General features: G+C 42.1%; 1 protein-coding gene across 1 annotated transcript in view; it reads right to left on the reverse strand.

The window, feature by feature from the left end:
* ADAM19 (ADAM metallopeptidase domain 19) overlaps positions 1-26,682 on the reverse strand; it is a 145,323-nt gene that overhangs the window by 76,873 nt on the left and 41,768 nt on the right. Inside the window, exon 4 of the mRNA XM_006863931.1 lies at positions 3,413-3,491. Coding sequence (XP_006863993.1) covers positions 3,413-3,491 — 79 coding nt within the window. The remainder of the gene's footprint in view (positions 1-3,412; positions 3,492-26,682) is intronic.

The raw sequence follows: 26,682 nt of genomic DNA on the forward strand, positions 1-26,682 counted from the left end.
TATCTCAGATTGAGAACCACTGTTCTACTCATACAAATTCCAACAGGCACCCCAGAAGGAAGAACTAGCAAACCATGACATGTATATAATTTGCTGCCTTAAATGCTCACCAATGTGATGTGGGGAAAGCAAACTATCTATCTACCAAATGAAAAGCTGTTTTGGTTTTTTGGGGTTTTTTTTTAAAAGACAGATCTTTCACTTTATGCAAATATCTCTACTAAAAGCCACCTTTTGGGGTGGGCGTGGGAATATATCCAATACGAAATAAGCAGTAAAATAGAAAAAAACTTTATAACCTACAATCACTTTAAAAGGTGAAACTATAATTTGTGGTTACCAGAGGCCAAGGAAGATGGGGAGTTACTGCTTAATAGGTAAGCATCTACTTGGAGTGATGAAAAAAAGTTTTGGAAAAAGATAGTGGTAATGATTGCACAATTTGTAAATGTAATTAATGTCACTGAATTGAACACTTAAAAATAGATTGAAATGGCAAATTTTATGTATAGGAGGGGGCTTGAAAAAGTTCCTGGAAGCATGGAATTAAACGATAATTGAATTTTTCCATGACCTTTTTAAGTCTGCTTGTGTTTGACTACAATAATATTTTTTAAAAATTAGACAGGCAGACTAAATATTTGTGTACATGGAGACTGTTGTTGGTGTTAAGTGCTATTAAGTTGGTTCTGACTCAGACCTAACCTGTATCGGGTTTCCGAGAAGAAGCTAGTGAGTTTGAATCATTGACCTTGTGACTCAACCCTACCTTGCGGTCCAGTGCTTATCCTACAGCACTGCACCATAAGTCTAGAAACCTTACACATTCATCCAATTAAATATCTGATTGGGTGAGATGGTGGGGTTATGGGTAAATCATTTCTTTTACTTAAGTTTTTGTTAATATGTGAATAACTGAGGTACTCAACTATTAGGATAAGCACAAGGTTGGCTGTTTGAGTCCACCAGCCACTCTGAGGGAGAAAGATGAGACTTCCAGCTCCTGCAAAGATTCAAAGCCTTGGCAAACCTATACATATTCAGTATGAGTTAGAGCTGATAATGGCTCCTAACACAACAGAGTCCTGGTGTGGCACTGTGGGTTAATGCGTTAGACTGTAAAGACGGTTTGAACCATAAAGTCGGCAGTTCAAGCTCACCAGCCACTCTTCGGAAACCCTACACAAGGTCACTGTGGATTGGAACCCACCCGACGGCACTTAACAGCAACAATAATAACCCTAAGGGTAATTTTTGAATTACCTGACTTTTTCAAACTGGGAAGAAGGAAAGATGGAGGGGAATGAACTATATTTAATGGAGTGTTCACCAGGGGTGCGGTGCTGTACTGGGTATCACATGTGTATATAAATAACCCTTCAAGGAAGGGTTAGAATCACTTTTTGTGTGGCCTTTTTAATCCTTATAACTGCAATTTAAAGAGGTCAAACACAAAGCCCCAGGTTGGGGCAGCTCAGTGAGCAAAGGCTGGGCTGGCACTCCCAGGAAGATCCTGTGTTAGAGAGGCAAAGCCAGCACCCCCATTCATGGAGCTTTGAAGTGAAGCAGTCACCCCAAAACAGTAAGACCAGTAGTGAAGTGACACAGCAAGTGCACCAAGCCAGGGAATCCGATGTTAAAACAGAGAATTATAAGCTTCAGTAACTTTATACATAATAACAACAAACAAGAGCAAAGCCTCGAAAAGGTAGTGCTGTTCAGTCGGTTCTGACTCCTAGCAACCTGGTGAGCTTGAACTGCTGACCTTGGTGGTTCAAGGGTAGGATGTTAATATCTAGAAGGGTAGGAGGCTAATATCCAGAGTTACCACTTTATAATAGTTAAATGTCTAGGTTTCAATTTTAAAAAGCACAAGTCATATGAAGAAGCAAGGAAAGACGGCTTATGCAAAAGGACAAAATAAAGTAACAGAAACTATCTCTGAGGAAGATCAGAAAACGGAACTGACTAGACAGAGTTTTAATTTTAATTATATTAAATAGTGTTTTTGGCAAAAGTTCTCAGCTAATTAGCTTCCCATTTTTTTAATCTCTATACTCACTGTTCAGTGACATTAGTTACATTTTTCATAATATGTCAGCATTCTCATTATTTATGTTCTGATGTCACTTTTCCATGAATGTAGCTGCCCCACCCTGCCTCCTCCCTCCCCTTTACCCTCTCCTCTTTGCTTTATGGTAAATGCTGTGTTTGGTGTCTTACAGAGGATTTTTAAAAGCAGCACAGTAATCACTGGTGATATTGTTTATTTCATGAGTCCATCTGTGACTTAACCTGAAAAGTGAACCCCCAAGTGTGATTTCAGTATAAAAGAAGGATTATCTCAGGGTGATAATCTCAGGGATTTCTTTCATGTCTATTAGTCTAGTAAATGTGGCCTTTTTAAGAATCTGAGTTTTATTCTACATTTTTCTCTTATTCTATCATTGACCATCTATTGTGTCCCTGGTCAGAATGATTGGTAGTGGTAGGCAGGCACCACTTAATTCTGGTGTCATGATTAGTGTAGGCTATGGCGCTGTGGGTTAATGCGCTCAAATGCAAAATCAGTTTGAACCACAGGGTCAGTGGTTCAAGCTCACCAGCTGCTTCTCAGAACCCCTATCCAAGCTCACCAAGAATCAGAACCAACTCCATGGCACTTAACAACAATAACATCACTGGTATGGAGTCCTGGTGTGGTGCTGCAGGATAAGCACTCAACCCCAATGTCGGTTTGAACTGCAGGGTCGGTGGTTCAAACTCACCTGCCACTCCTTGGGCCCTGTACAGGAAACAACTTGATAGCACTTAACAACAACAACAACATTGGCAAAGCAGTGTATGATTAGTACTATACTGCTAGCTATAAGATTAGCAATTCAAAGCCACCACCCACAGCTTTGGGGAAAAGATGAGGCTTTCTGCTCCCATAAAGATTTATAACCTTGAAAAAACTATAAAGAGTCGCTGAGACAGAAATTGATGGCACTTAACAACAACAACAACATAAGGATTACCTGGATGGTGCAGAGGCACCTCAAAAGAAAAGTTTGAAAATCAGCCATAGAAAATCTTACGAAGTACATGAGTCAGAACTTACTTTATGACAGCTGGTTTTTAAAAATTAACATAAAATCAAGAAAATGTATATTGCACTACAATTACACCAATTTTAATTAGTTGCAATTTCCCTAAAATATTCTAATCATTTGTTTGGCCATTTTAGTCAGTAAAGGAAACATAGGAAATAACAAATTTACATTTTGTTTTTCCTGCTCCTTTCCTTCGTCTTCATCAAGGGAAGCAATTACTTCAGGAGTGACCATCCACATCATTTGTCTCTTCAGTCTCTAGAAGTGGTAACTGAATAGGGCAGGTGCTGTGTAGAAATTTGTTGACCTGAACTTACCTCAGACTTCAGCATGGTGGTTTGAGGGTTTCCACTTGGAGTATAGTGAGTTTCTGTGTAGGTTGGAGAAAAAAGGTTCCTGCAAAGAACAAAAACAGACAATTTTGTCTTTAATTGATGGTCCATCCTCATGGTAACAGCAACCAGTGATTTTAATTGAACCAGACATGACCACCCAAGCATCTCCATGCAGAAGAAACCAGACAGATGAACAATCAGTTAAGAACAATGGTTCTTAACATGTTTAGTGCTCTGGGCAAATATAAATGCAAACATAAGCATACAATGTTCTCAGATTCCTGAGCCCCACTCAGAACCTTCCAAGCAGGGACAATGCCACTTGAAAAGACAAGCAGGCCAACCCAGAACTGCTGGGAGAACAGAAGATTGTTAATGAAAGACCTGCAGAAAAAAGTGGACTATTAGGCTGTTTGAATATCAAGCAACCCATTTGCTTTGGAGGCATCAAGGAAAGAAGTCAGCCCAGCAGAAAAAACCCCCTTCTAGGACTGAAACTAAAAGGAAACCCAAGAGTAGTATAGTATGTTAAATGGTGACCACCTAGGACTACTTGTGAGTGGAAGTAGGGGAAATACAGCAATGAAGACATGCACAATGGACAAAGTTTAGCTGTCTTCCATTGGCACCTGTTAACCTTGAGATGAGAGAGAGAAGAGAAAGTGCTGGCTGGTCTAAAGTTTAGGAAAATGTGTGCACTCCTGAGTCCATGGGCATTGACCTATACAATGGGGGCTAGGTCTGAATTGCACACACACTTCCCAAAGTTGCAGCTAGTACCCATTTGACCCAGCTTTTGGATGGCTAGTTGACCAGAACTTTAACCAAGGAAAACAAAAATGTTTGATACCTAAAATAATTGCAAATTCTACAATTTGATGAACTAGACTTTTTCCTATAAATGCATTGACTGAAAATTCCAACTGGAATAGAAGCATTCTTCATTTCAAAGAACAACTTTGTATCATGAGTGTACTGGGTTGATAGGGAAGAAATTTAGACACTGGCTATCAAAAATGGGGCGGGGGCTACAAAGGTATGGAGTGGCAGGCTTACAAACTTTCATGAGTGTACTTCATTGCAGAATGAGTGGGGGAAAAGAGACAAAGAGAGCAGAATGGAAAATAAAACAAGATCCTTCAATATGCTGTCAACAAAAGACATATCAAAAGATGGAGACAGTGTAAATGCCCATCAACAAGAGAATGAATGGCTAAACAGACTTTGATACATACACACAATGGGAAACTACAAAAGGATGAAGAATAATGATGAATCTGTGAAACACCTCACAACATGATTGAACCTGAAGGACATTATGCTGAGTGAAACTCATCAATCACAAATGGACAAATATTTTAAGAGACCAACGTTGTAAAAAGTGAAGAAAAAAGGAGGGGGGTTTCTTGATAAAAGAAACCATCTATAATGGTTACAGGATGGGGGAAAGGAAAATTATTCACAGACTAGAAGGTAGACACATGTCAACACAGGTGATAGGGCAGGAAATATGCAACAAGAGGGAGGTTAGCTGAGGAAAGGTGAAGGTAGTGAGAGACACAGGAAGGAATGTAATAAAGTGAATAGAGGTAAGTACTGTTAACTGTTGGTACATGGAGGGGACTGCAACCATGTCATGAAGGACCCATTTGGCATTTGTTCAATGGACTAATTAACTAATTGCTAAATGAATGAACAACTGAGTTCAGCATATCAGTAATTTAGAATATGGTCTGGAATCTAGAGTGATTGAGCCTTCAATTTCAGCTCTGACATTTACTATCTCTGGCTATGAACAATGTAAACTTTACCTCTCTGAGCCTTTGTTTCCTCTTCTGAAAAAAGGCGGGTAATAGATTTATTTGACGGGGCTATTGTTTTTACATAAAACATGTAAAGTGGGGCTCAATCAAGATTGGTGATTCTAACAGGGATTGATGGAAGAACCCAGAAAAATGAGTGAGATGTACTTATTTCTCTAAGTCTCCCTAGTCATCCACTCTCCAGTAAGTCATTTGAGAGAGGTAATTAGAAGCAATGAGCTCACTCCTACCACCCACTTCCTGGGGGTCTGCTTTCATTGTCTGTCTGGACTGTAGAATATACAAATGGTCAGGGGTTAGACTTTAATGATCAGCCTGAGTGCTAGTGGACAGATGTGAATTTTCCTACAGGAAACGCACTCCTGGTGAATACATTCCTGGTAAATATATTCATCCAGTAACATTAAGAGGCGCCAAAAAGAACAATCCAAATTTAGCCTTGGAGGTGTCTGTATTCTTGTCAGTCCTCAGTCACACATTCTCAGAAGAATAAACTCCTTGCAGTTTCATAGTTTGAAGCTCTCCCTTCATCATCATGGAACTCCCAGAGCCTCAGGCAGGACTTGGAGGGGTCTGACAAACCACTGAGGGACAAAAGTGCAGGGACCAAAGCTGCCTTGTTCAAGGATTTTGCCCAGGACCTAACAGGCAGGCAAAATCTATCATCAAGTTGATTCCAACTCATGGAGAGCCCATGTGTTCAGAATAGAACTGTGCTCCATATGATTTTCATTGGCTGACTTTTCTGAAGTAGATTACCAGGGCTTTCTTCCAAAGAGCTTCTTGTTGTTGTTAAGTGCTGTCGAGTCGCTTCCGACCCAGAGCGACCCTGAACAGGGTTTTCGAGACTGTAAATCTTTACAGGAGCAGAAAGCCTCATCTTTCTCCCGTGGAGCAGCTGATAGTTTCAACCTGCTGATCTAGCGGTTCATAGCCCGATTCTTAACCACTACGCTACCAGAGTTCTAGGTAGACTCAAATCTCCAACCTTTTTGTAAACAGCCAAGTGCAGTGCAGTAACTATTGGCGTCACCCCAGGAACTCCAGTAAGCAGGCAACATGTAAGTGAGTAAATGAACAAATAAATGAATGGATGGTTGAAGTTTCTTCCTAGTATAGGAATCTGCCTGATGGTCATTCAGCATTTGCTTGAAAATTCAACAGGGACTGGGAGCTCCTGAGACTGTATATTTCTGACCATATATGGAGTCCTGGCATGGCACTGTAGGATAAACCCTGAACTGGTAAACCATAAGGCTGGAAGTTAAAACCCAAAGCAGGGTCCCTATGAGTTGGAACTGACTTGACAACACTTAACAACAACAACAACATAGAAGTTGAGGAGCTCTGGTGTCATAGTAGGTTACACATTGGGCTGCTAACCACAAGATCAGCAGTTTGAATCCACCAGCTGCTCCACAGGAGAAAGACAAGACTTTCTGCTCCTGTAAAGATTTACAGCCTTAGAAACCCTGTACAGGATCATCTGAGTCAGAACTGACTCAATGGCAAACAACAGCATTGTGACTGGAGAAAGCTCTTTACAATGAGGCAAAAACTGCTTATTTGTAACTGCACTCACTGGCCCTCACTCTATCCTCTGAGTCTACACTGAATAATTTGTTTTCTCTCCTACAAGTCAATCATTTCTCATGGCCTTTTGATGTTAGGTGTTGTCGAGTCAATTTTTGATTCATAGCAACCCCATATGACAGAGTAGAACTGCCCCATAGGCTGTAATCTTTTGGAAGCAGCTAGGTCTTTCTCCCATGAAGATTCTGGGTGAATTCGAACTAATCTTTCAGTTAGCATTTAACTGTTGTGCCCCAAGGATTCCTTTCCATGACCTAAAACCAAAAACCAAATTCGCTGCCATCAAGTTGATCCTAACTCATAGTCTTGGCCCTATAGGGTTTCTGAGACTATAAATCTTTATGGGAATAGACAGCCTCATCTTTCTCCCATGGAGCATCTGGTAGGTTTGAACTGCCAAACTTGCGGTTAGCAGTCCAATGTCTAATTCACAGCCCCACTACAGCAAGTTTCCCATGGCCTAGAGCCAAACAAACAGTGGAAGTTCTCAGGTCCCACCCCAGACCTACTGAATCTGACAGAAACACTGGGGTTGGGGCCCAACAATTTGTTTTTAACAACCTTCCAGTCTAGTACAAGCACAAATTCAGAACCACACCATAGACCACAGCTCTCGACTTACCTTTTAAGGCAAACTTCAAAAGTGCCTAAACGTATCTCTTGTTGCCCAAGCTTCTGCCACCTGCCTGCCTCCACCACCACCCCTGGATCATCCTGGGCCTGGTAAACCCAGAAAGGTTAAAATCCTGATCATTAACTAACCTGGCCATTAACAGGTATTTACTGTGCTATGAAGGAGGCCTGGTGGCACAAGGTTAAGTGCCCAGCTGCTAACCAACTGGAATGCACTCAGCAGCTCAGAGGGATAAAGATCTGGTGATCTGTTTCCATAAAGATTACACTCTAGGAAACCCTACCACAATTCTATTCTGCCAAATGGGTGACTTGGGGTCAGAATTAACTTGATAGCACCCAAAATGACACTGTGCTAAGTGCTTGCCTTATGTCATTTAACCTTCACAACATAGCTGTGTCAAAAGTACTGTTGTTTTTTGGTGCTAGCAAGTTAATTTCTACTCAAAGTGATCCCATGTGACTGAGTAGAACTGCTCCAAGGGGTTTTCTAGGTTGTAATCTATAATGGGAAAAGGTTGCCAGGTCTTTCTCCCTTAAAACTGTTAACCTTTCAGTTGCACAAGAAGGACTCCTTCCCCATCCTGCAGTTGAGGGCACTGGTGCTCAGAGGATATGTTGTGACTTGTCTCCATTATCACAGCACAGTGTTAGAGGCGAGTTTCAAACCCAAGTCTAGCACACCAATGTTCAGAGCAGCACTATTTACAATAGCAAAAAGATGGAGACAGCCAAAGTGTCCATCAACTGAAGAATGGATAAACAAACTGTGGTACATACACACAATGGAATATTATGGAAGGAGCTCTGGTAGCGTAGTGGTTACGAATCGGGCTGCGAACCATAAGGTCAGCAGTTCGAAACTACCAGCTGCTCTGCGGGAGAAAGATGAGGCTTTCTACTCCCGTAAAGATTTACACCCTCGGAAACCCTGTACCGGGTCGCTATGGGTCGGAACCGACTTGAAGGCACTTAACAACAACAAAGAATAACAAGGTAGTTGCAAGCCACCGCATACCATGGATGAACCTTGAAGACATTATGTTGAGTGATATTAGTCACAAAAGGAGAAATACTGCATAGGATCACTACTGTAAAAGACTAAGAAAAAGAACCCATACTAAATGGGTAGGTGAGATTCTTTGCTGGTTACTGGAATGTAGGGGGCGGGGAGAGGAGAGGGAGGGGAAGGTGGAGCACAGGATAGGGAATAGACACAGGGTAGTTTGGGTGCTAGGGAGAGGGGCAATACACAAGAAGTGGGCGGGGAAAGGAAGAATGAAGCATTGGGAAAACAATTAGGCAGGTTTGCATGGGCTAAGTGGTACAGCAGTAAATAATGATGTATGCACAACCTTGGAACAACAGGGCTCTGGGATACAGGGATTGAGACATGGTTGGAATGGGCAAAAGGCGGGAAATAATGTTAACATGCTTGGCTGTCTTTTGAAACTTGATTTCCCTGGCATACCATTATAAAACAGACACTTGAAGGGGAGAGAAAGGAATAGCCAGAAATATCACCATAGACAGCATGTAAGTCTGTCTTCTGCCTATAACTGATTGGAATACCTAAAATGGGGCTATAACGTGCCCAGTGAAGGAGGCTTCCTGCAGAGCCTGTGCATTACATAAGACCATAGGTGGAATCCTGAACCACATCCAGAATCTTCTGAGGTGGGAAATTTCCACTTGAAAGGAAAAGCAGACCAGCCTGGAATGGTTAGAAGACAGAAGATACTTCTTAAAAGGAAGAATGACAGGAAAAATACAAAACAATAATGACAGTCCAACTGATTACTACAAGAACAAGCAAGTTGCTCGCCCAGGAGACATCAAGGCAAGTGGTTGGGTCCCCTCAGGGCAGCTGCTCACCCAGGAGACATCAGGGCAAGTGGTTGGGTCCTCTCAGGGCAAACCCCCTTCCAAGACTAAGACTCAGTGGGAATACATGCTCTGATTGGTGACCACGTTCACCGATAAGGGGAAGTGAGGGAAAAACAGAAATGAAGCTGTGAGCTAAGCCCCACAACATTCAATAGAATCCTGTGGCAAGACCTAGGGACTCTTGGGACATAGCCACAGAGGACTACAGTGGAGAGTGAAGAGTCCAGCTGGTAAGAAGAGAGGGCATATGCACAAGAACACCCACACTTGCAGATAATACCCCTCTTGAGTTGGCTTTAATAACCATATAATGAGAGCTCAACTAGAAGACGAAAGAAGAGGAAAAGCAGAGTAATCTGATACAATTTGATGAACTTGACCTACACCTATGGATACAGTAGCTCAAAAGAGGGAACAAATCTTTACAGCAAGGATCATTCCCACTCCCTGCATACACAGAGTAAACAGGGATGGGCAACTTGGACATTGGCTACCCAAAATGGAGGAGGAGCTACAAAGGCAAGAATTGGCTGGCCTACAAGCTTTCAAGAGGGAGCCTAGATCCAGAGGGCGTGGAGGAAGGTAGAATCTCCACAGAGTAGTATCCAATCTGTCTGGGTGGGGCTGATGAAAGGAGATGCAGATAGGTCTCTTGTGGTACAATAGTGAATAATTGTTATCTGGACTGATTGTAAGGGTTGGAAACGTAAAGGTAGGCATTTTGTAGCAAAAGGAGGGGAGAGATTGACTTGGCAATCTAGGAGTGGAGGTCACTGGGACCGTCAAGGGAGAAAAGCAGAGACTGGGACCCTACCCAGAGAAGCAGTGATGTCAGAGATGGAGACAGAGATGATAACGTGGAGAGATGGAGTAGCTGGAGACTTTAGACACAGAGAGGGACAGCATGGAGAGGACTGCAACCATGGCAATGAAATGATATACAATAGGATGAAGGTAAAGCTAATGTTCTCCCATGTAAACGATCACATAATTCACAATAAAACATTAAAAAGAAAGAAAACACACACACACACACAAACCAAGTCTGTTAGACCTGGCCGTGCTTTTAAAGCAATTTGTTGCTCTGTCTCAGTAAGTAGATGGAAATCTAAAACTGAAACATTGCCAGGGACAGTGTTCCAAACTACAATTTGATGGTGACGATAAGGCCTAGAAGATGTCACAAAAATGTAGACCATTAGCTCTTAAGAGATAGGTAGACAGAAACAGAGAGGAGCAAACAGTCCCAGGGCCAGTAGTTTTTAAGGCAGTTCTGACTCATGGTGACCCGTATGTTTCCCAGTAGAACTGGGCTCCACGGAGTTTTCGTGGCTGATTTCCCAGAACTAGGTCAATCACCAGACCTTTTTTCCGAGACTCATGTGGGTAGACTCCAACCTCCTACCTCTCAAATAGCACTGAGTGCATTACCCATTTGTACCAATGCTGCCATTCCCCTGCCCCAAAGAAAAACAAAAATGAAACAGTTGCTTTCAGGTAGTTTCTAACTCACAGCAATCACATGTGTTTCAGAATAGAACACATGGCTGTGGCCTTACAGAAGTAGATGGCCAAGTCTTTCATTGGAGGTGCCTCTGGGTGGGCTACAACCTCTAATCTTTCAGTTCACAGTGAGCATGTTTAACTGCACCACCCAGGGACTACGGGGTAAGTAAAGCATAGGGCAAGAAAAGCAAAGTAAACTTGTACAAACTTGATGCCCAGTGTTATGGAAATAATCAGTGGACTCCTTTTTATTTTTATTATTATTTTCATAATAAATGTCCAGCAAGGTCCTTCTTTCTAGAGACAAAGGGGCGGGTCATATGGCATCACTATCATTTGTACTCTTTCACCAACAGACAAGACCCAGCTTCATACTTTCTCCACTGTCCCAGGTCAGGGTCCGATATACCTACATGCCCAGGTGGTCTCCTAGCACTACTCCCAGGACCAAAGACGCTACCCCTACCGAGTGGAGGCTACACAGCCACTGAACCGCCCAGCCCCCTACCCCTTTCCGCCCCTTCTCTGCCACATCTTGTTCTCATCTCCTCCCCATGAGGGGCTGGCTCAGCAGATCAGCAGGAAGTCGTCTCTCACTACTGGAGAGCATTAGGATTTTCAGGAAATGAGTTGTGAGTGATGTGTGTCCAGGAAGAGAGAAGGATGTCCAAGTTTTCCCACCCCGCCCCCCTCTTTCTGCTGGCTCTAAAGGAAAAGCTGTTTTTGTGTACCCTCCTGCACTCCTGAAGTTTCTCACAGCCCACAGGCAGGGAACCATCCACACATGGTAGAACACTCATTAGGTAGACCGCTCATCAGGCTGTGCCAAGTTGCACATTCTAACGATATTAGCAACCAGCATGGGAGTGTGGGCTTTAAGCTAAACTCAAGTCACTCACTCAGGCACTGAATTCTTTAAGCATAACCTGAACCTTCTGAATTCTACCCTAGGAAAACAAGCTGCCCCCAAACAATGTTGTTGTTAGGAGCAGTCAAGACAGTTCTGACTCATAAGAACTACCCAGTTCTGCACATCTTCATAATTGTTGCTATGTTTGCACCCACTGTTGCAGCCAGTGTCAATTCATGCTTTTGAGCATCTGCCTCTCTCTCACTGATGTTCTTATGATAACATGTTCAAGGTATGAGAGACAAAGTCTGGCCGTTCTCACTTCTAAATAGCATTCTATCCTGTATTACTTTAAGACTGATTTGTTTATTCTTTCAATGTTGTTGTTGTTAAGTGCCATCGAGTCAGTTCCGACACATAGCGACCCTGTATAGGGTTTCCGAGGAGTGGCTGGTGAGCTTGAACTGCCGATCTTGCCATGCAAACGGCTTAGCAGTCTGGCGCATTAACCCACAGTGCCACACCAGGACTCCATTCTTTCAATGGTGGTGTTGGTGTGCCGTAGAGTCAGTTCTGACTCACAGCGACCGTGCATAGGGTTTCCAAGGCTGTAAAGCTTTACGGGAGCAGAAAGTCTCATCTTTCTCCCATGGAATGGCTGGTAATTTCGAACTGCTGACCATGAGGTTAGTAGCCTGACTTGTAAGCACTACACTACCAGAGCTCCTTAGTCTTTTGATGGTGGTGGTGGCTGTGTGCCGTGGAGTCAGTGCCAACTCATAGCAACCCTGTACAGGGTTTCCTAAGCTGTAAATCTTTACGGGAGCAGAACGCCTCATCTTTCTCCCGCAGAGCAACTGGTAGTTTCAACTGCTGACCTTGCGGTTTGCAGCCCGTTTCATAACCACTACGCTACCAGAGGTCCTTATTGTTTGATAGTCCATGGTATATTCAACATTCTTCACCAGCACCATAATTCAAAGGCATCAATTCTTCTATGGTCTTCCTTATTCATTGTCCAACTTTCACATGCATATGAAGCGATTGAAAAAAACCATGGCCTTGGGTCAGGGGCACCTTAGTACTCAAAGTGACATCTTTGGTCTTTAATACTTTACAATGGCTTTTGAAGCAGGATTGCCCAATACAACATGTCCTTTGGTTTTTTGACTGTTGCTTCCAGGCATTGATTGTAGATCCAAGTAAAATGAAATCTTTGACAACTTCAATATTTTCCCCATTTACTATGATGTTGCTTATTGACTCAATTGTGAGGATTTTTGTTTCTTTAATACTAGGTGTAGGGAGTCCTGATGTGGCGCTGTGGGTTAATGCACCAGACTGCAAAGCTGTTTGAACAGCAAGGTTAGTGGTTCAAGCTCACCAGCTGCTCCTCGGAAACCCTATACAGGGTCACTATGGGTTGGAACCGACTCAACAGCACTTTACAACAACATACTAGGTGTAATCCATACCGATCTTCATTGGTAAGAATAGCAGACATAAAACGAAAGGGTAGTCTCCAATGTTTAGTGGATCAAGTTAACCCAAAGAACCTAGAAAGAAAAGTCCAGTGATCTACTTCTGAAAAACTCAGTCATGGATAAGCCTATAAAGCTGTTTGGAAAGGGACTGTGTACACACAAGGCACCATCATTCATTAGGAATTAACTTGAAGACCACTGGTTCGTTTTGTGTTTTCTTAGGATATTATTAACCAGCTTTGTATCTAATCTAGCAATCAACTCAACAGTCCTTTTTTCCACTGATTTTTTAAATGAATGAATGAATGATATCTACAAGGGGGCTTCAAAAAGTTCATGGAAAAATCACAATATCCTTTCATTCAATTTCCCACAAAATTGTGAGCCCCCTTCATATATATATGTATATACCCTGGTGTGGCGCTACAGGATAATACACTGGACTGCAAGGTTAGACTGAGCTGCAAGATTGGCAGTTCAAACCCACCAGCTGTTCCTCAGAAATCCTATAGGGTCACTATGGATTAGAACTGACTCGATGGCACTTAACAACAACAACAAACATATGTATATGTATAAATACAATTGTGGTGCTGTAGGCTACACACTGGACTGCTAATGGCAAGGCTGGAGATTTAAACCTACCAGCCACTCCTCGGAAACCCTGTAGAGGGTTGAAAATAACTCAGTGGCACTTAACAACTTAACAACAACCTCCTAGTGTTAAACCAGTTTTATCATCTTGCTGGGTCCTTCATTAATTGGATAAATAAAACACTAACAAAAGCTCACTAAGTACAGGTATGCATCACTTAATATTGATAATATATTCTGCGAAATACAACATTGTGTGATTTGGATGTTGTGCCAATACCATATTAAAACCTTTTGAGAACCAGCTTCTAGTTGTCCTTATCGTCACTGCTGCCACTGATACTGGGGCTGAAGGTGCTGGTGTAGGCCAAAGGAATGGTTGGCAGCTGGAAACTTCTATATTCTTATTTTTTAACTACCTACATGATGCTGTGCAAGTCACAAACTACTCAACCTCAGGTTCCCTACCTATAAAATAGAAATAGGGACTGGTGCCCAGGACAGGCAGGCACTACAAACTGTTTCTGGTAAGTAGCAATGCCTAGGCTAGTCTATATTTAGGACTAAATAATAAACTCGTAAGTACGTTTTGTTTTCTTTTGTTCTTTTGTTTTCAAAGAAGGAGAAAGAAAAGGGGAGAAAAGACGGCTTGAACAGTTTCAGAACCCAGATTTCTAAGCCAGTACTCATTCCACTTCTGACTCTAAAGGAATGGAAACAAACCCACATGCCAAAGGCATGGCTTGAAAACCAAATAAGGGATTGATCCATCTAGGGCCCCATAAGCAGAGGCATTCCTTTTTGAGGGAATAGAAAGGCCAAGGAAGGGAGACTTTTAAAAGTTGTTCCAAATGTATAGAGCTGGGACTTCCTCCCCAAGGATTCTATTGAAAAAGTATCATAAGAGCCAGAGAGCCAGCTTCCGAAGCAATATCGCAAACAAGATGGCACCACCCACGAGCCTGGCAAAAAGCCCAAGCTCCTTGGTATGTTTTCTTTAACCCTCTATGAAGGAAGTTTCCGAACAATGCATTAAGTCAACACTCCTTTTCACAACTGCTTTCCATTACATCTTCTTCCAGTCCCCAAAAGACCTGGTATCCCTCTGACCAGCTCCTGATTCTGTGTTTGCTTTTGCGTTATACACCAAAGGATGTTTGTATGAGAACTGTTTACTCCTCTGGCCATCGGGTCTTTATTTAATCCTCTCTGTGCCTCCCTCTTGGCTGCATCGACAGAGATGAGTGACTTCTCTGCACAAACAGGGCCCACGTCTTGGGCTCAGACAGCTTAACTGGAAGGGATGTATTGTTACTGCTATTGTTGTTATAGCTGCCGTCAAGCCAACCAATGCACAACGGAACAAAATGCTACCCAGTCCTGTGCTTGTCCCACGATCAGTTGCAGAGCAGACCATTAAGGTCCATGGGGTTTTCAATGGATGATTTTCAGGAGTAAATCACCAGGACTTTCTTCCTAATCTGTCTTAGATGTTCAGCACACAAGCCTCCAATGATAGATAAGTGGCGCAGTAGAGCATGAGTTGCATTGGCTGGGAGAAAGGGATGTGAGGGGCATTCAAAACCCAAGAAGAGTTCACTGATTTGTTTAGCAGTGTCTTGACTAGCCCATAATGGACATTGCCTATAATTAGTAAGAACAGTTAGAGGATCTGAGGCACTATCTTTATTTTTCCTAAGAAAATTAAAAGAGAAAAAATATTACCTGACTGCAACCTCTCCAATAGCTGTATTTTAGTAAATAACCTCGGTGCTGGCTTATCAGATTCACAGATCATACTCTGAAGGGAAGTATCACTGGAAAAGGATGTGAAGAAACAGTCATATTGTAAAGATAAACTAGTGTAGAAGTCACAGGGGCAGTGCAGAAAAGGAACTGCCAAGCTTTGAAAATATGCTTAGCAAGAGGCAACGAGAAACCATTACTTGAAACAAACAAACTAACCACACAGGTGAGTAAGAACCAACCTGCCCTAAATTTTGGTGCTTAGCTCCTTTTGAATATCTCAGCAACTGTATGAACCTTGCCCAATGCTTCTTAGCATCCCAAAGCGCAAGCCATGATCAAAGCCCAAGTCAAGAAGGGCATCACGCCTGGTAAAGTAGAGGGTCAGCCATAAAGAAGACGCTCAATGAGATGAATTGACAAACTGGCTGCAATAATGGGCTCAAACATAGCAATGACTGTGAGGGTGGCACAAGGCTGGACAGTATTTTGTTCTCTTGGGCATAGGGCTGCTGAGTCAGAACCTATTCAACAACACCTAACAACAACACAGACTATAATAGACACATGTTGTCCCAGCTTGCTCAGCATCCATGCCCCTTGTTGGGGTAACAGAGCTTTGATCTCTAATTAGAGAACTGTTCCCCAATCAGTGCATGCTAATGAAGGGAATCTAGAGTCCATAATAGTTCCCACCCTTGTCTGTTATTGCCGTTAAGTGCTATCAAGTCGGTTCCAACTCATAGTAAAACCCTGTATAAGGATTCCAAGGAGCAGCTGGTGAGTTTGAAGCACTGGCATTGTAGTTAAAACCAGCCTTGCGGTTCAGTGCTTTATCCCACAGCACCACACTAGGACTCCGGTCAATCGACTAGAAGATGACAAGTCGGGATAGTCAGATCTCAGCTCTATCTCCTGGGCACCTGAATTCCAAGGTGAGTGACACCTGGTAAAATGCTTGGACATGAGTCATCCATCCCAAATGGATAACATCATCCATCCACAGTGCCTGGATGATACAAATGGTTCATCAGCTAGGCTGCTAATCCAAAGGCTAAAAGTTGAAACCCACCCAGAGGCACCACAGAAAAAAGATCTAGCCGTTACTTCCAAAATCTCAGCCACTGAAAACACTATGGAACACAGTTCTGTTCTGACATGATTAGTGTTACCACAAGTTAGAACTGACAGCAACTGGTTCTGCTCACTAACCCCCCTGACTTGTACAGAGGAAGAACTGGAGGCCCAAGAAATAAAAGCAAATTACCCAACCTCACCCAGTTACACTTCATTTCTAAATGCATCAGTCAGTCTAAATCAGTTCAACTAGATGTCATTGGCAGATAATCAAGAGTTACACCATCCAGATAGCATGAGAAGACAGAAAGGAAGTACATTTGTACAATTTCACCAGTACTAAGTATACTAAGCAGCATACCATGGTACAAACCACGAGACACATGCATGAGAAAGACCCGTTTCTTATGATTTGATTTCATCATATATTTGCTCTGGGTCCTTGACTAAATCATAGTAAGTTCCTCTTCTGAAACTCAGCTCTGCATCTGTAAGCCCAGTCCCTCAATCCACAAATATTTATTGAAGCCAATTGTGGGCCAGGCACTGTGCTAGAGGATGGTGATATAACAGGCCAGGCATTCAGTGGCCGAGTACACTTCTTGACGTGAAGATTAAAGGAGGTTCCCTGGGAGAGCACTTTGCAAATACTGGCAGAGTACACAGATGACAGGTGTTGCTGTCCACTCCCTGGAAGGCGCAACCCATCATTCTTCCTTTCCTAGAACTGCAGCAAATTAGTATGGTACCCAACTGCCAATTTCCCTTAGCAAACTGCCTACAAAGCTATGCAGGAGTGGTGTGTGCGTGTGTGCATGTATGTATATTGAGAGCAGGAGGAAACGGCAGGCTGAAAATAAGGATACCAATATTAGTACCAATGGTCATCCAGTTAATTCTGGCCTCATATGACTCATTGTAATGCTGTGTTCCGCGTGGTTTTCAATGGCTAATTTTTCTAAAGTAGATTGCTAAGCCTTTCTTCTGAGATGCCTTTGGGTGGACCTCAACTTCCAACCTTTTAGCTACCAGCTGAGTGTGTTAACTGTTTGCACCACCCATGTAGAGACTTCAGAACTAAGGATGTTGTTGTTATTGTTGCTAAGTACTGTTGAGTCAGTTCCTATAGGATTTCTAGGGAGTGGCTGGTGTGTTTGAACCACTGACAATGCGGTTAGTGGTCCAGTGCTTTTCTTACAGCATCACACCAGAACTAAGAATACATACTCAATATTGCTGATCTCCTTTCCAAAGCCATATTCCAACAACCACATATCTGAGAGATCAATTTAAACTTTGCATTCTCACTCTAGCTCCAAATCTAGCATCAGTAAGTTAAGAGATAGAATCCATAATACAAGGTACTTGACATTGCTTCCAACTCTTAGGTCACCCCTTTCCTTAGCATGCCTATCTCCAACCAAAGGAATCTCTTTCCACAATTTGCCACTCGCCATCCTCAGGAGAGGGGCATTGGAAAAAGAAACCAAGTCTAATATAATACACCCATTATAGAGCATTGGCCCATCTGGATCACTCTCCAGGGAGACTGATGCAAGAGGAGAAAATATGGAGGCTGCCAGTTTTCTGAAAACCTGACGTCTCAGGGGAGAAACAAAAGAAGGAGTTGTGGGGCACACGGGAGCTATGGAAAAGGCTGGAAGAGAGCCATAATGTACAAAAGTCATAAAGACCCCGTTTCTCCTTAAACTGCTGAGGAAGGATTAGGCCAGCCCCACCCACTCAATGATATCATTGTTTTCAACAAAAGCCAGTTTGAGAACCTCCAAGAGAGGCCTCATGAGGTTTCCGCTGCAAAAATGGGCAGAGGTTACCCCAGTTCCTGGGAAGTCAAGTGCTTAGAATTTGAGATAAGAAAGTAAGACTATGTAAGAGGCCCAAATTAGGGAGTCTTGGTGTGGCACTGTACGATAAGCTCTGGACTGCAATTTATACCCACTAGTTGCTCCTTGGAAATGCTATACAGAGTTGCTATAAATCGGAACCAACTCCACGGCACTTAACAACAACAAAGGGCACAGATGGATTTTGCTTCTGTCAAAGAAAAGAGATGGGAAGAGATAATGGGGAAACCAAAACAAGACCAGAGGCAGACTGTGGAACAGACCACCAATTGCTCTTATGCAAGTTGAGACTGAAGCTGAAGATAATTAAAACAAGTCCACCGGAGCCAAAATATGACCTAGAGTAAATGAATTTAGAGACTATCTCAAGAATAGATTTGACACATTGATGTTCTAAAGATCAAAGACCAGATGAGTTGTGAAATGACATCAAGAACTTCATGGCAAAGACAAGAAAGAAAGAATATACCAAAATGGATGTCATATATCTTGAACATAGAGCATCTAAAGAGACTGGAAGACATGATGAAGTGAAAGAGCTGAACAGAAAATGTCAAACAACAGCTCAAGAAGACAAAGTAAAGTACTATATAATGCAATGTACAAAGACCTGGAGTTATAAAACCAATAAGCAAGAATATGCTCAGTATTTCTGAGCTGAAATTCAAGTATTGAGTTGCAATATTAAAGGAATCTGTAATTGAATGAATCAGGAAGCATAAAAAAACATAATATTGAATGATTCAGTAAGCAAGCATCAAAAGAAGATGGAAGGAATACACAGACGTATTCAAAAGAATTGTCAATGTACCAAGAAGAATTGGTCGATTTCAGGAGAAAGCAAGTGATGAAGAACCAATGGTATTGAAGGAAGAAGTCCAAGCTGCACTACAGGTATTAGAAAAAAACAAGACTCCAGGAATTGAGAGGATACAAATGGAAATGTTTCAAAAAACTGATGTAGCTCTGGAAGCACTCACAAGTCTATGCTAAGAAATTTGAAGACAGCTACCTGTACAACCAACTGGAAGAGATTGATATTTGTGGCCATTCCAAAGAAAGGCCGCCTAACAGAATGCAAAAATTATATAATGATATATTTAATACCACACATATTCAATAAAATTATGCTGACGATCATTGAAAAACAGTTGCAGTACCACATTGGCAGGATTTTCCAAAACTTAAGACAAATTCAGAAGAGGAACTAGAGATGCACATCATTGCTGATGTCAGATGGATCTTGGCTGAAAGCAGAGTATCAGAGAGATGTTGACTTGTATTTTATTGACAATGCAAAAGCATTCAACTGTACGGATCATTAATAATTATGGATAACATTAAGAATAATGGGAATTCCAGAACACTTAATTGTGCTCATTCACAACCTGTACATAGATCTGTTGTTACTGTTAGATACCCTTGGCTCCAACTCATAGTGACTCTTTGCACAACAGAACGAAACACTGCCGGATCCGGTGCCAGCCTCATAGTTGTTATGTTTGAGCCCATTGTTGCTGCCACTATATCAGTCCATCTTGTTGGATGTCTTCCTCTTTTTCACTGACCCTCCACTTTGACAAGCATAATGTCCTTCTTCATGGACTGTTCCTTCCTGACCACCTGCTCAAAGTATGAGAGACAAAGTTTTGCCCTCCTTCCCAGCTTATAAGGAGCATTTGGGCTGTACTTCGTCCAAGATAGATTTACTTGTTCTTCTGGAAGTCCATGGTACTTTCAATATCCTCACCAACGCCATAATTCTTTGATCTTCATCAGTAAATATTTCACTTTCAGAAAGCAAGGTTGTATCATCTGAGTATTGCAGGTTGTTAATGAGTCTTCCTCCAGTATCAGCTCATAGCACCCATATGCACAACAAAACAAAACACTACCCTGTTCAGGGCAAGCCTTACAATCATTGCTATGCTTGAACCCACTGACTACTGCCATTGTGACACTCCATCTCATTGGGGTCTTCCTCTTTTTCTCCAATGCTCCACTTTACCAAGCATATCCTTCTCCAGGGACTGGTCCCTCATGATAACATGTCTGAAGTATGAAAGACAGTCTGCCCATCCTGGCTTCTAAGGAGCATTCTGGCTATACTTCTTCCAACATAGATCTATTTGACCTTTTTGCAGACCGTGGTATTTTTAAAAAAATTCTCCACCAACACCTTAGCTCAAATACATCAATTCTTCTACAGTCTTCATTATTCACTGACCAACTTTGACATGCATATTAGGTTAGTGGAAATACTATCATCAGGAGCACCTTAGTCCTCAAACTGACAACTTTGCTCTTCAACATTATGAAGAGGTCTTGTGCAGCAGATTTGCCTAATGCAATACATCATTTTGTTTCTTGACTGCTGCTTCCACGAGTGTTGACAGTTGATCCAAGAAGAATGAAGTCCTTGGCAACTTCAATCTTTTCTCCGTTGATAAGACTGTTGTTTATTGGTCCAGTGGTGAGGGTTTTTGTTTTCTTCACATTGAGATGTAATCCATACGAAAGACTGTGCTCTTTGATCTTCATCAGTAAATGTTTTAAGCCCTCTTCACTTTCAGCAAGCAAGGTAGAATTCTTCAATTTCATCATCACTGGCTTTAGTGTTTGGTGTATAAACTCGAATAATACTGGTATTAACTTGTCTTCCTTGTAAACTTATGAATATTATCCTATCACAGACAATGTTGTACTTCAAGACAGATCTTGAAAAGTTCTTTTTGATTAAGACTTTGGCGTCATTCCTCTTCAATTTGTCATTCCTGGCATAGTAAACCATTTGATTGTCAGATTCAAAATGGCCAATATCAGTTCATTTCAGCTCAATAATACCTAAGATATTTATGTTTATGCATTCTATTTTATTTTTGACAATTTCCAATTTTCCTAGATTCATACTTTGTACATTCCATGTTCCAATTATTAACGGATGTTTAAAGCTCTTTCTCTTCATTTTGCCCCATCAGCAAATGAAAGGCTTTACTCCATTTACACATCACAGTCAGCTCTACTTTGAAGCAGTAGCTCTTCTCCAGTCACATTTTGAGTGTCTTCCAACCTGAGGGGCTCATCTTCCAGCACTATATCTGACAATATTCTGGTGCTCTTCATCAAGTTTCAATATTCAATATTCTGGTGCTGACAGTGTTCCACTGCTATTCATAAGGTTTTCAGTGACTAGATATTCAGAAGTAGTCCAACTCTAGTCTTGTCTTCATCTGAAAGCTCAGCTGAAACCTGTCCACCTGCTTGTATTTAAAGTACCTGTAATATAGCTTCCTGAATCACAGCAACACACAAGCCACAACAGTACCACACACTGACTTTACCACTATGGTGGGGAAAGTTAGTGACTGGGATCATTTTCTAATGAGAAAATAACAATCAGAGAAAAGAAGTCTCAAGGTTTATACAATTTCCCACTACAAGCTAAAGAAAAACACAGGAATGGACACTACCATCCTGCTAGTTTCTCAAGCCTAGAGCCCTGTGGCTCAACCTTTGAGCCTTCTTCCTCAGTCCCACATTCAATGTATCTCCCAGTCTTAATGATCCGATCCTATAAATATCTCTGGAACCCATCCCTTCTCCCCATATCAGTTGCTTCTTCCCTAAATTAGATCACTACATTGCACCCAGATTATAATAAAGTTTTCAAATGGGTGTTACTAGTACCACTAATAAACAAGGAAACTTTCAGTCAAAGTAATCCTTCTGAATGCATTTGGAATTCCACTGTCTGGTTTTTAAACTATCCTTCACGAACTCTCTTTTGTCCTTGAAAATGACTCATACTCTCTAAGGAGGTCCACAAGGCTCTTCGAGAACTCACCATACCTACCTCTCCAATATCACTTCTCACTTCCTCCCCACATGCTAGGCTTTAACCATGGTATTTATTTTTATTTTCAAAGATTACGCTTGCCTTTGGGGCTTTGTTCCCTCTACTTAGGCTTTTTGAACCATTGTGTGAGCCATCTCTCCCTCCCACTCTACCACCACTTCACTCCTTCCTTACTTTACTTCCTCCTAGAAGTTGTTTCTGACCCTCAAACCAAAGTAAGTTCCCTCCACAAAAAAACTCACAGTACTCTGAACTTCCTCCATCCTGGTGGTTGTTGTTAAGTGCCGTCAAGTTAATTCTGACCCATAGCGACCCTGCACAGGGTTTCCAAGGCTGTAAATCTTTACAGGAGCAGAAAGCCTCATCTTTCTCTTGCAGAACTGCTGGTAGTTTTGAACTGCTGAACTTGAAGTTAGCAGCCCAACTCATAACCACTAAGTTACCAGAGCTCCTTTCCTATGCCCCAGGATTTCTGTGATTGTTCATCTCCTTCACTATTGTTATGGTTGTTAAGTACCTTTGAGACAGTTCTGACTCATAAAGCTTCATCCTGTTCCTGTGGAGTGGCTGAGGGGTTCCAACTGCCGATTTTGTGGTTCGAAATTCAGTGCTTATCCTACAGAGCCACCACACTCCCTCCACTGCACTCTGGTTTGTGTCTTGCTCTACATTGCCCACTGGGGACCACTCAGATCACAGCCTTGTGACTACCAAACAGTTGTTATTGTTGTTGTTAAGTGTCCAGGAGTTGGTTCCAACTCAAAGCAACCTTGCATAGGGTTTCTGAGGAGCTGCTGGATGGTTTGAACCACTGACCTTGTGGTTAGCAGTCCAGTATGTATCTTACAATGTGGTAGCTACCAAACTGTTGGCACCCTCACTATTTGTAGAGCGAGTAAAGAGAAGGAAAGAAAGACAAGAAGTTAAGAAACCCCAATAAGTAGTCCAGAACTCAAACACAGCAGACTGTCAGAAAAACCAGGAGTTCTCTAATCCAATTCCTGCCTCTTCAGATGAGTTTGAACAAAACCTAAAATTTGCTCCAGGATGCCACTTAGTTACTATTTAAGGAGTATTCTGCCAGAGATCTCTGCCACTCAAGTTTTAAACACAGAAAGAGTAAATTTTGCTTTCTTAAAATAAAAATATGTCTCATCAAGTGTGAAAGTGATTTTTTTCTCAAATCAAAACCTTCCCAGAGGGCCCAGTGTTGACCTCCTTCTCCCAAAGATTTTTCCCCAGTATTGCCATGTCCCATTGCCTAGGCATAAAGGTTGGGAACATCCTCTAAATTCTAGGAAGCCTGGATGAAGAACTTAATCACATCATTAGAGTTAAGGAGAAAAGACAGTGAACTCCAGGGTTCTAGCAAGTACATAAATGTGACTTCCGGAGTTTCTCCTCAATCCAAACATATCCATCCACCCACAGGCATCCCATCCCCCCTCCCCAGCTCCTCAGCCAACTTGTCCCCTCCCCACAACACTGGAAGAAGTACCCTTTGCCTGGTGTCAGTACCTTGTAATCCATGGAATCCATACACTGTTCAGATTAAGCTCTTCTTCAGGTGAGGAGAGCTGGGGGGAAGAACTTGTAGAAAATGTCACCTAGTCTTTCTTAGAAGTACCCCCTACCTAGCCAACTGCATGGCTTTATCAGAGGCAAGAGAAAGTCCAATTGAAAGTCAAAATAGGAGAACAAATGTTGAGCTTTAAAACCCTGTAAAAGTGGTTATGAATCAGGCCGCTAACCTCAGGGTCAGGAGTTCATAACTACCAGCTGTTCTGCGGAAAAAAGATGAGGCTTTCTGCTCCTGTAAAGATTTACAGCCTCAGAAACCCTGTACAGGGTTGCTATGAGTCAGAACCGACTCCATGGCACATAACAACAACAATCCTCTGGTGGAGCCCTGGTGTGGCACTGTGGGCTAATGAGCTGGACTGCAAAGTTGGTTTGAACCTCAAGGTTGGTTCAAGCTCTCCAGTCGCTCCTTGGAAACCCTATCGGAGTCACTATGGGATGGAACCGACTCCACAGCACTTAACAACAAGAATCCTCTGGCATTCTAGTTGTGGAAGGAAGAGCAACCCTTCCCCACTCCCCACATACCATGATTTGGCTAGTTAGGAATACTGAATTCCAAAGAGATTATTAACACTACCACTTTTGGTTCTTCTTGACACAGACCAAATATTTATATATTATTTTCTTAGTCTGAATTACTCATTTTCCTATTCAGCCCTCCTCTCTCACTCATCAAAGCTTCCCCTCGTCCTACATGATGAAGTTCTACTTAACCCTTTTGGGGATGCTTTCCCTTATCAGCTAGTCAGACATTCTCTTTTCTCGCCACTCTCTCCACCCCCTACGTTCATATTTTACTTTCAACTCTCCAGGGCGAACTTTAAATTCTGCCTTGGGTTATGCTGTTTGTAAGTCATTTTCTCACCCACTGACTAGTCAGAGGCTAAGGAAATGTTTCAGACCTACTCCCTACAACAGTAGCACAGAACTTTACTCACAATAGGCATTCAATCCATTGATGAATGGGTAAATCAATATCCATACAATGCCCCATTTAATTTACCTATTCATCAATTGATGGGTTTTCTGAACACCGATTGTGAATAAAGTTCTGTGCTAGTTGGAGTCCTGGTGTAGCGCTGTGGGTTAATACACTGGACTGCAAAGTCATTTGAACCACAAGATCAGTGGTTTAAGCTCCTCCGAAACCCTGTACAGGGTTACTAAGGGTTGTAACCAACTCAATGGCACTTAACAACAACAATGCATACAATGGACTATGACACATAGGGAAAAAAAGGATACAGTACTGATACTATTATATCGATCTGTGATATACAGATTATACAGCCTTGCTTTCTGAAAGTGAAGACGACTTAATGAAGATCAAAGACCACAATCTTCAGTATGGGTGGCACCTCAACATAAAGAAAGAAAAAATCCTTACCACTGGGCCAATAAATAACATGAAAATAAATGGAGAAAAGACTGAAGTTGTCAATGACATCATTTTGCTCAGATCAAAGATCAACACTTATGGAAGCAGCAGTAAAGAAATCAAACTACCTAGTACATTCAGCAAATCTGCTGCACAAGACCTCTTTAAAGTGTTGAAGAGCAAAGATGTTAGTTTGAGGACTAAAGTGCACCTGATCCAAGCTATGGTATTTTCAGTAACCTCATATGCATGTGTAGTGGTTACGAATCGAGCTGCGAACCTTAAGGTCAGCGGTTCGAAACTACCAGCCGCTCCGCGGGAGAAAGATGAGGCTTTCTACTCCCGTAAAGATTTACACCCTCGGAAACCCTGTACAGGGTCGCTATGGGTCGGAACCGACTCGACGGCACTTAACAACAACAACAACAACATATGCATGTGAAAGAAGTGAAAAAGGAAGACCATAGAAGAATTGATGCATTTGAGCTACGGTGTTGGAGGAGAATATTAAAAGTACCCTGGACTGTTAAAAAGACAAACATCTGTGTTAGAAGTACAATCAGAATGTTTTCTGAAAGCCAGGATGGCCAGAGTTCAGCTTTCATACTTTGAACATATTGTCAAGAGGGTCCAGTCCCTGGAGAAGGATATCATGTTTGGTAAAATGGAGGGTCAGAGAAAAAGAGAAAGACCCCCAAATGAGATGGATTGGTACAGTGGCAGCAGCAAGTGGCTCAAATGTAGCAACAATTGTAACATTGGCTCAGGACTGGGCAGTGTTTCCTTCCGTTGTGTATAGGGTTGCTATGAGTCAGTACTGACTCAATGGCACCTAACAAAAACAACTGATTTTACACTTGCCAAAACGTGAATGAACCTCAGAAACATTACACCAAGTGAAAGAATTCAGTCACAAAAGACCACTTATTGTATAATCCCATTTTTATGGAATACCCAGAATAGACAAGTCTATAGAAACAGAGGAGTCCTGGTGTGGACTATTGGATAAGCACTGAACTGCTGCTAACCACAAGGTCAGTGGTTCAAACCTATCAGTTGTTCCACAGGAACCCTATACAGAGTGACTATGAGTCAGAATCGTCTCCCTGGCATTTATAGTAGGTTGTCTAGGACTGAAACACCAAAAGAGTTCGAAAATTGGTGAGAATGTATAAAAATAGACTCTCAACAGGGTTGGTGGGATATAAAACTATAGAGAAGCCAAGCCAATTTGCCTTTACACGGTGGTGGTGGCTATGTGCCTTGGAGTTAGTTCTGACTCATAGCGACCCTGTACAGGGTTTCCGAGGCTGTAAATCTTTACGGAAGCAGAAAGCCTCATCTTTCTCCCTAGGAACAGCTGATAATTTTGAACT

This window comes from Chrysochloris asiatica, unplaced genomic scaffold, assembly GCF_000296735.1.
Source record: "Chrysochloris asiatica unplaced genomic scaffold, ChrAsi1.0 scaffold00057, whole genome shotgun sequence".
In the NCBI taxonomy this organism is placed as follows: domain Eukaryota; kingdom Metazoa; phylum Chordata; class Mammalia; order Afrosoricida; family Chrysochloridae; genus Chrysochloris; species Chrysochloris asiatica.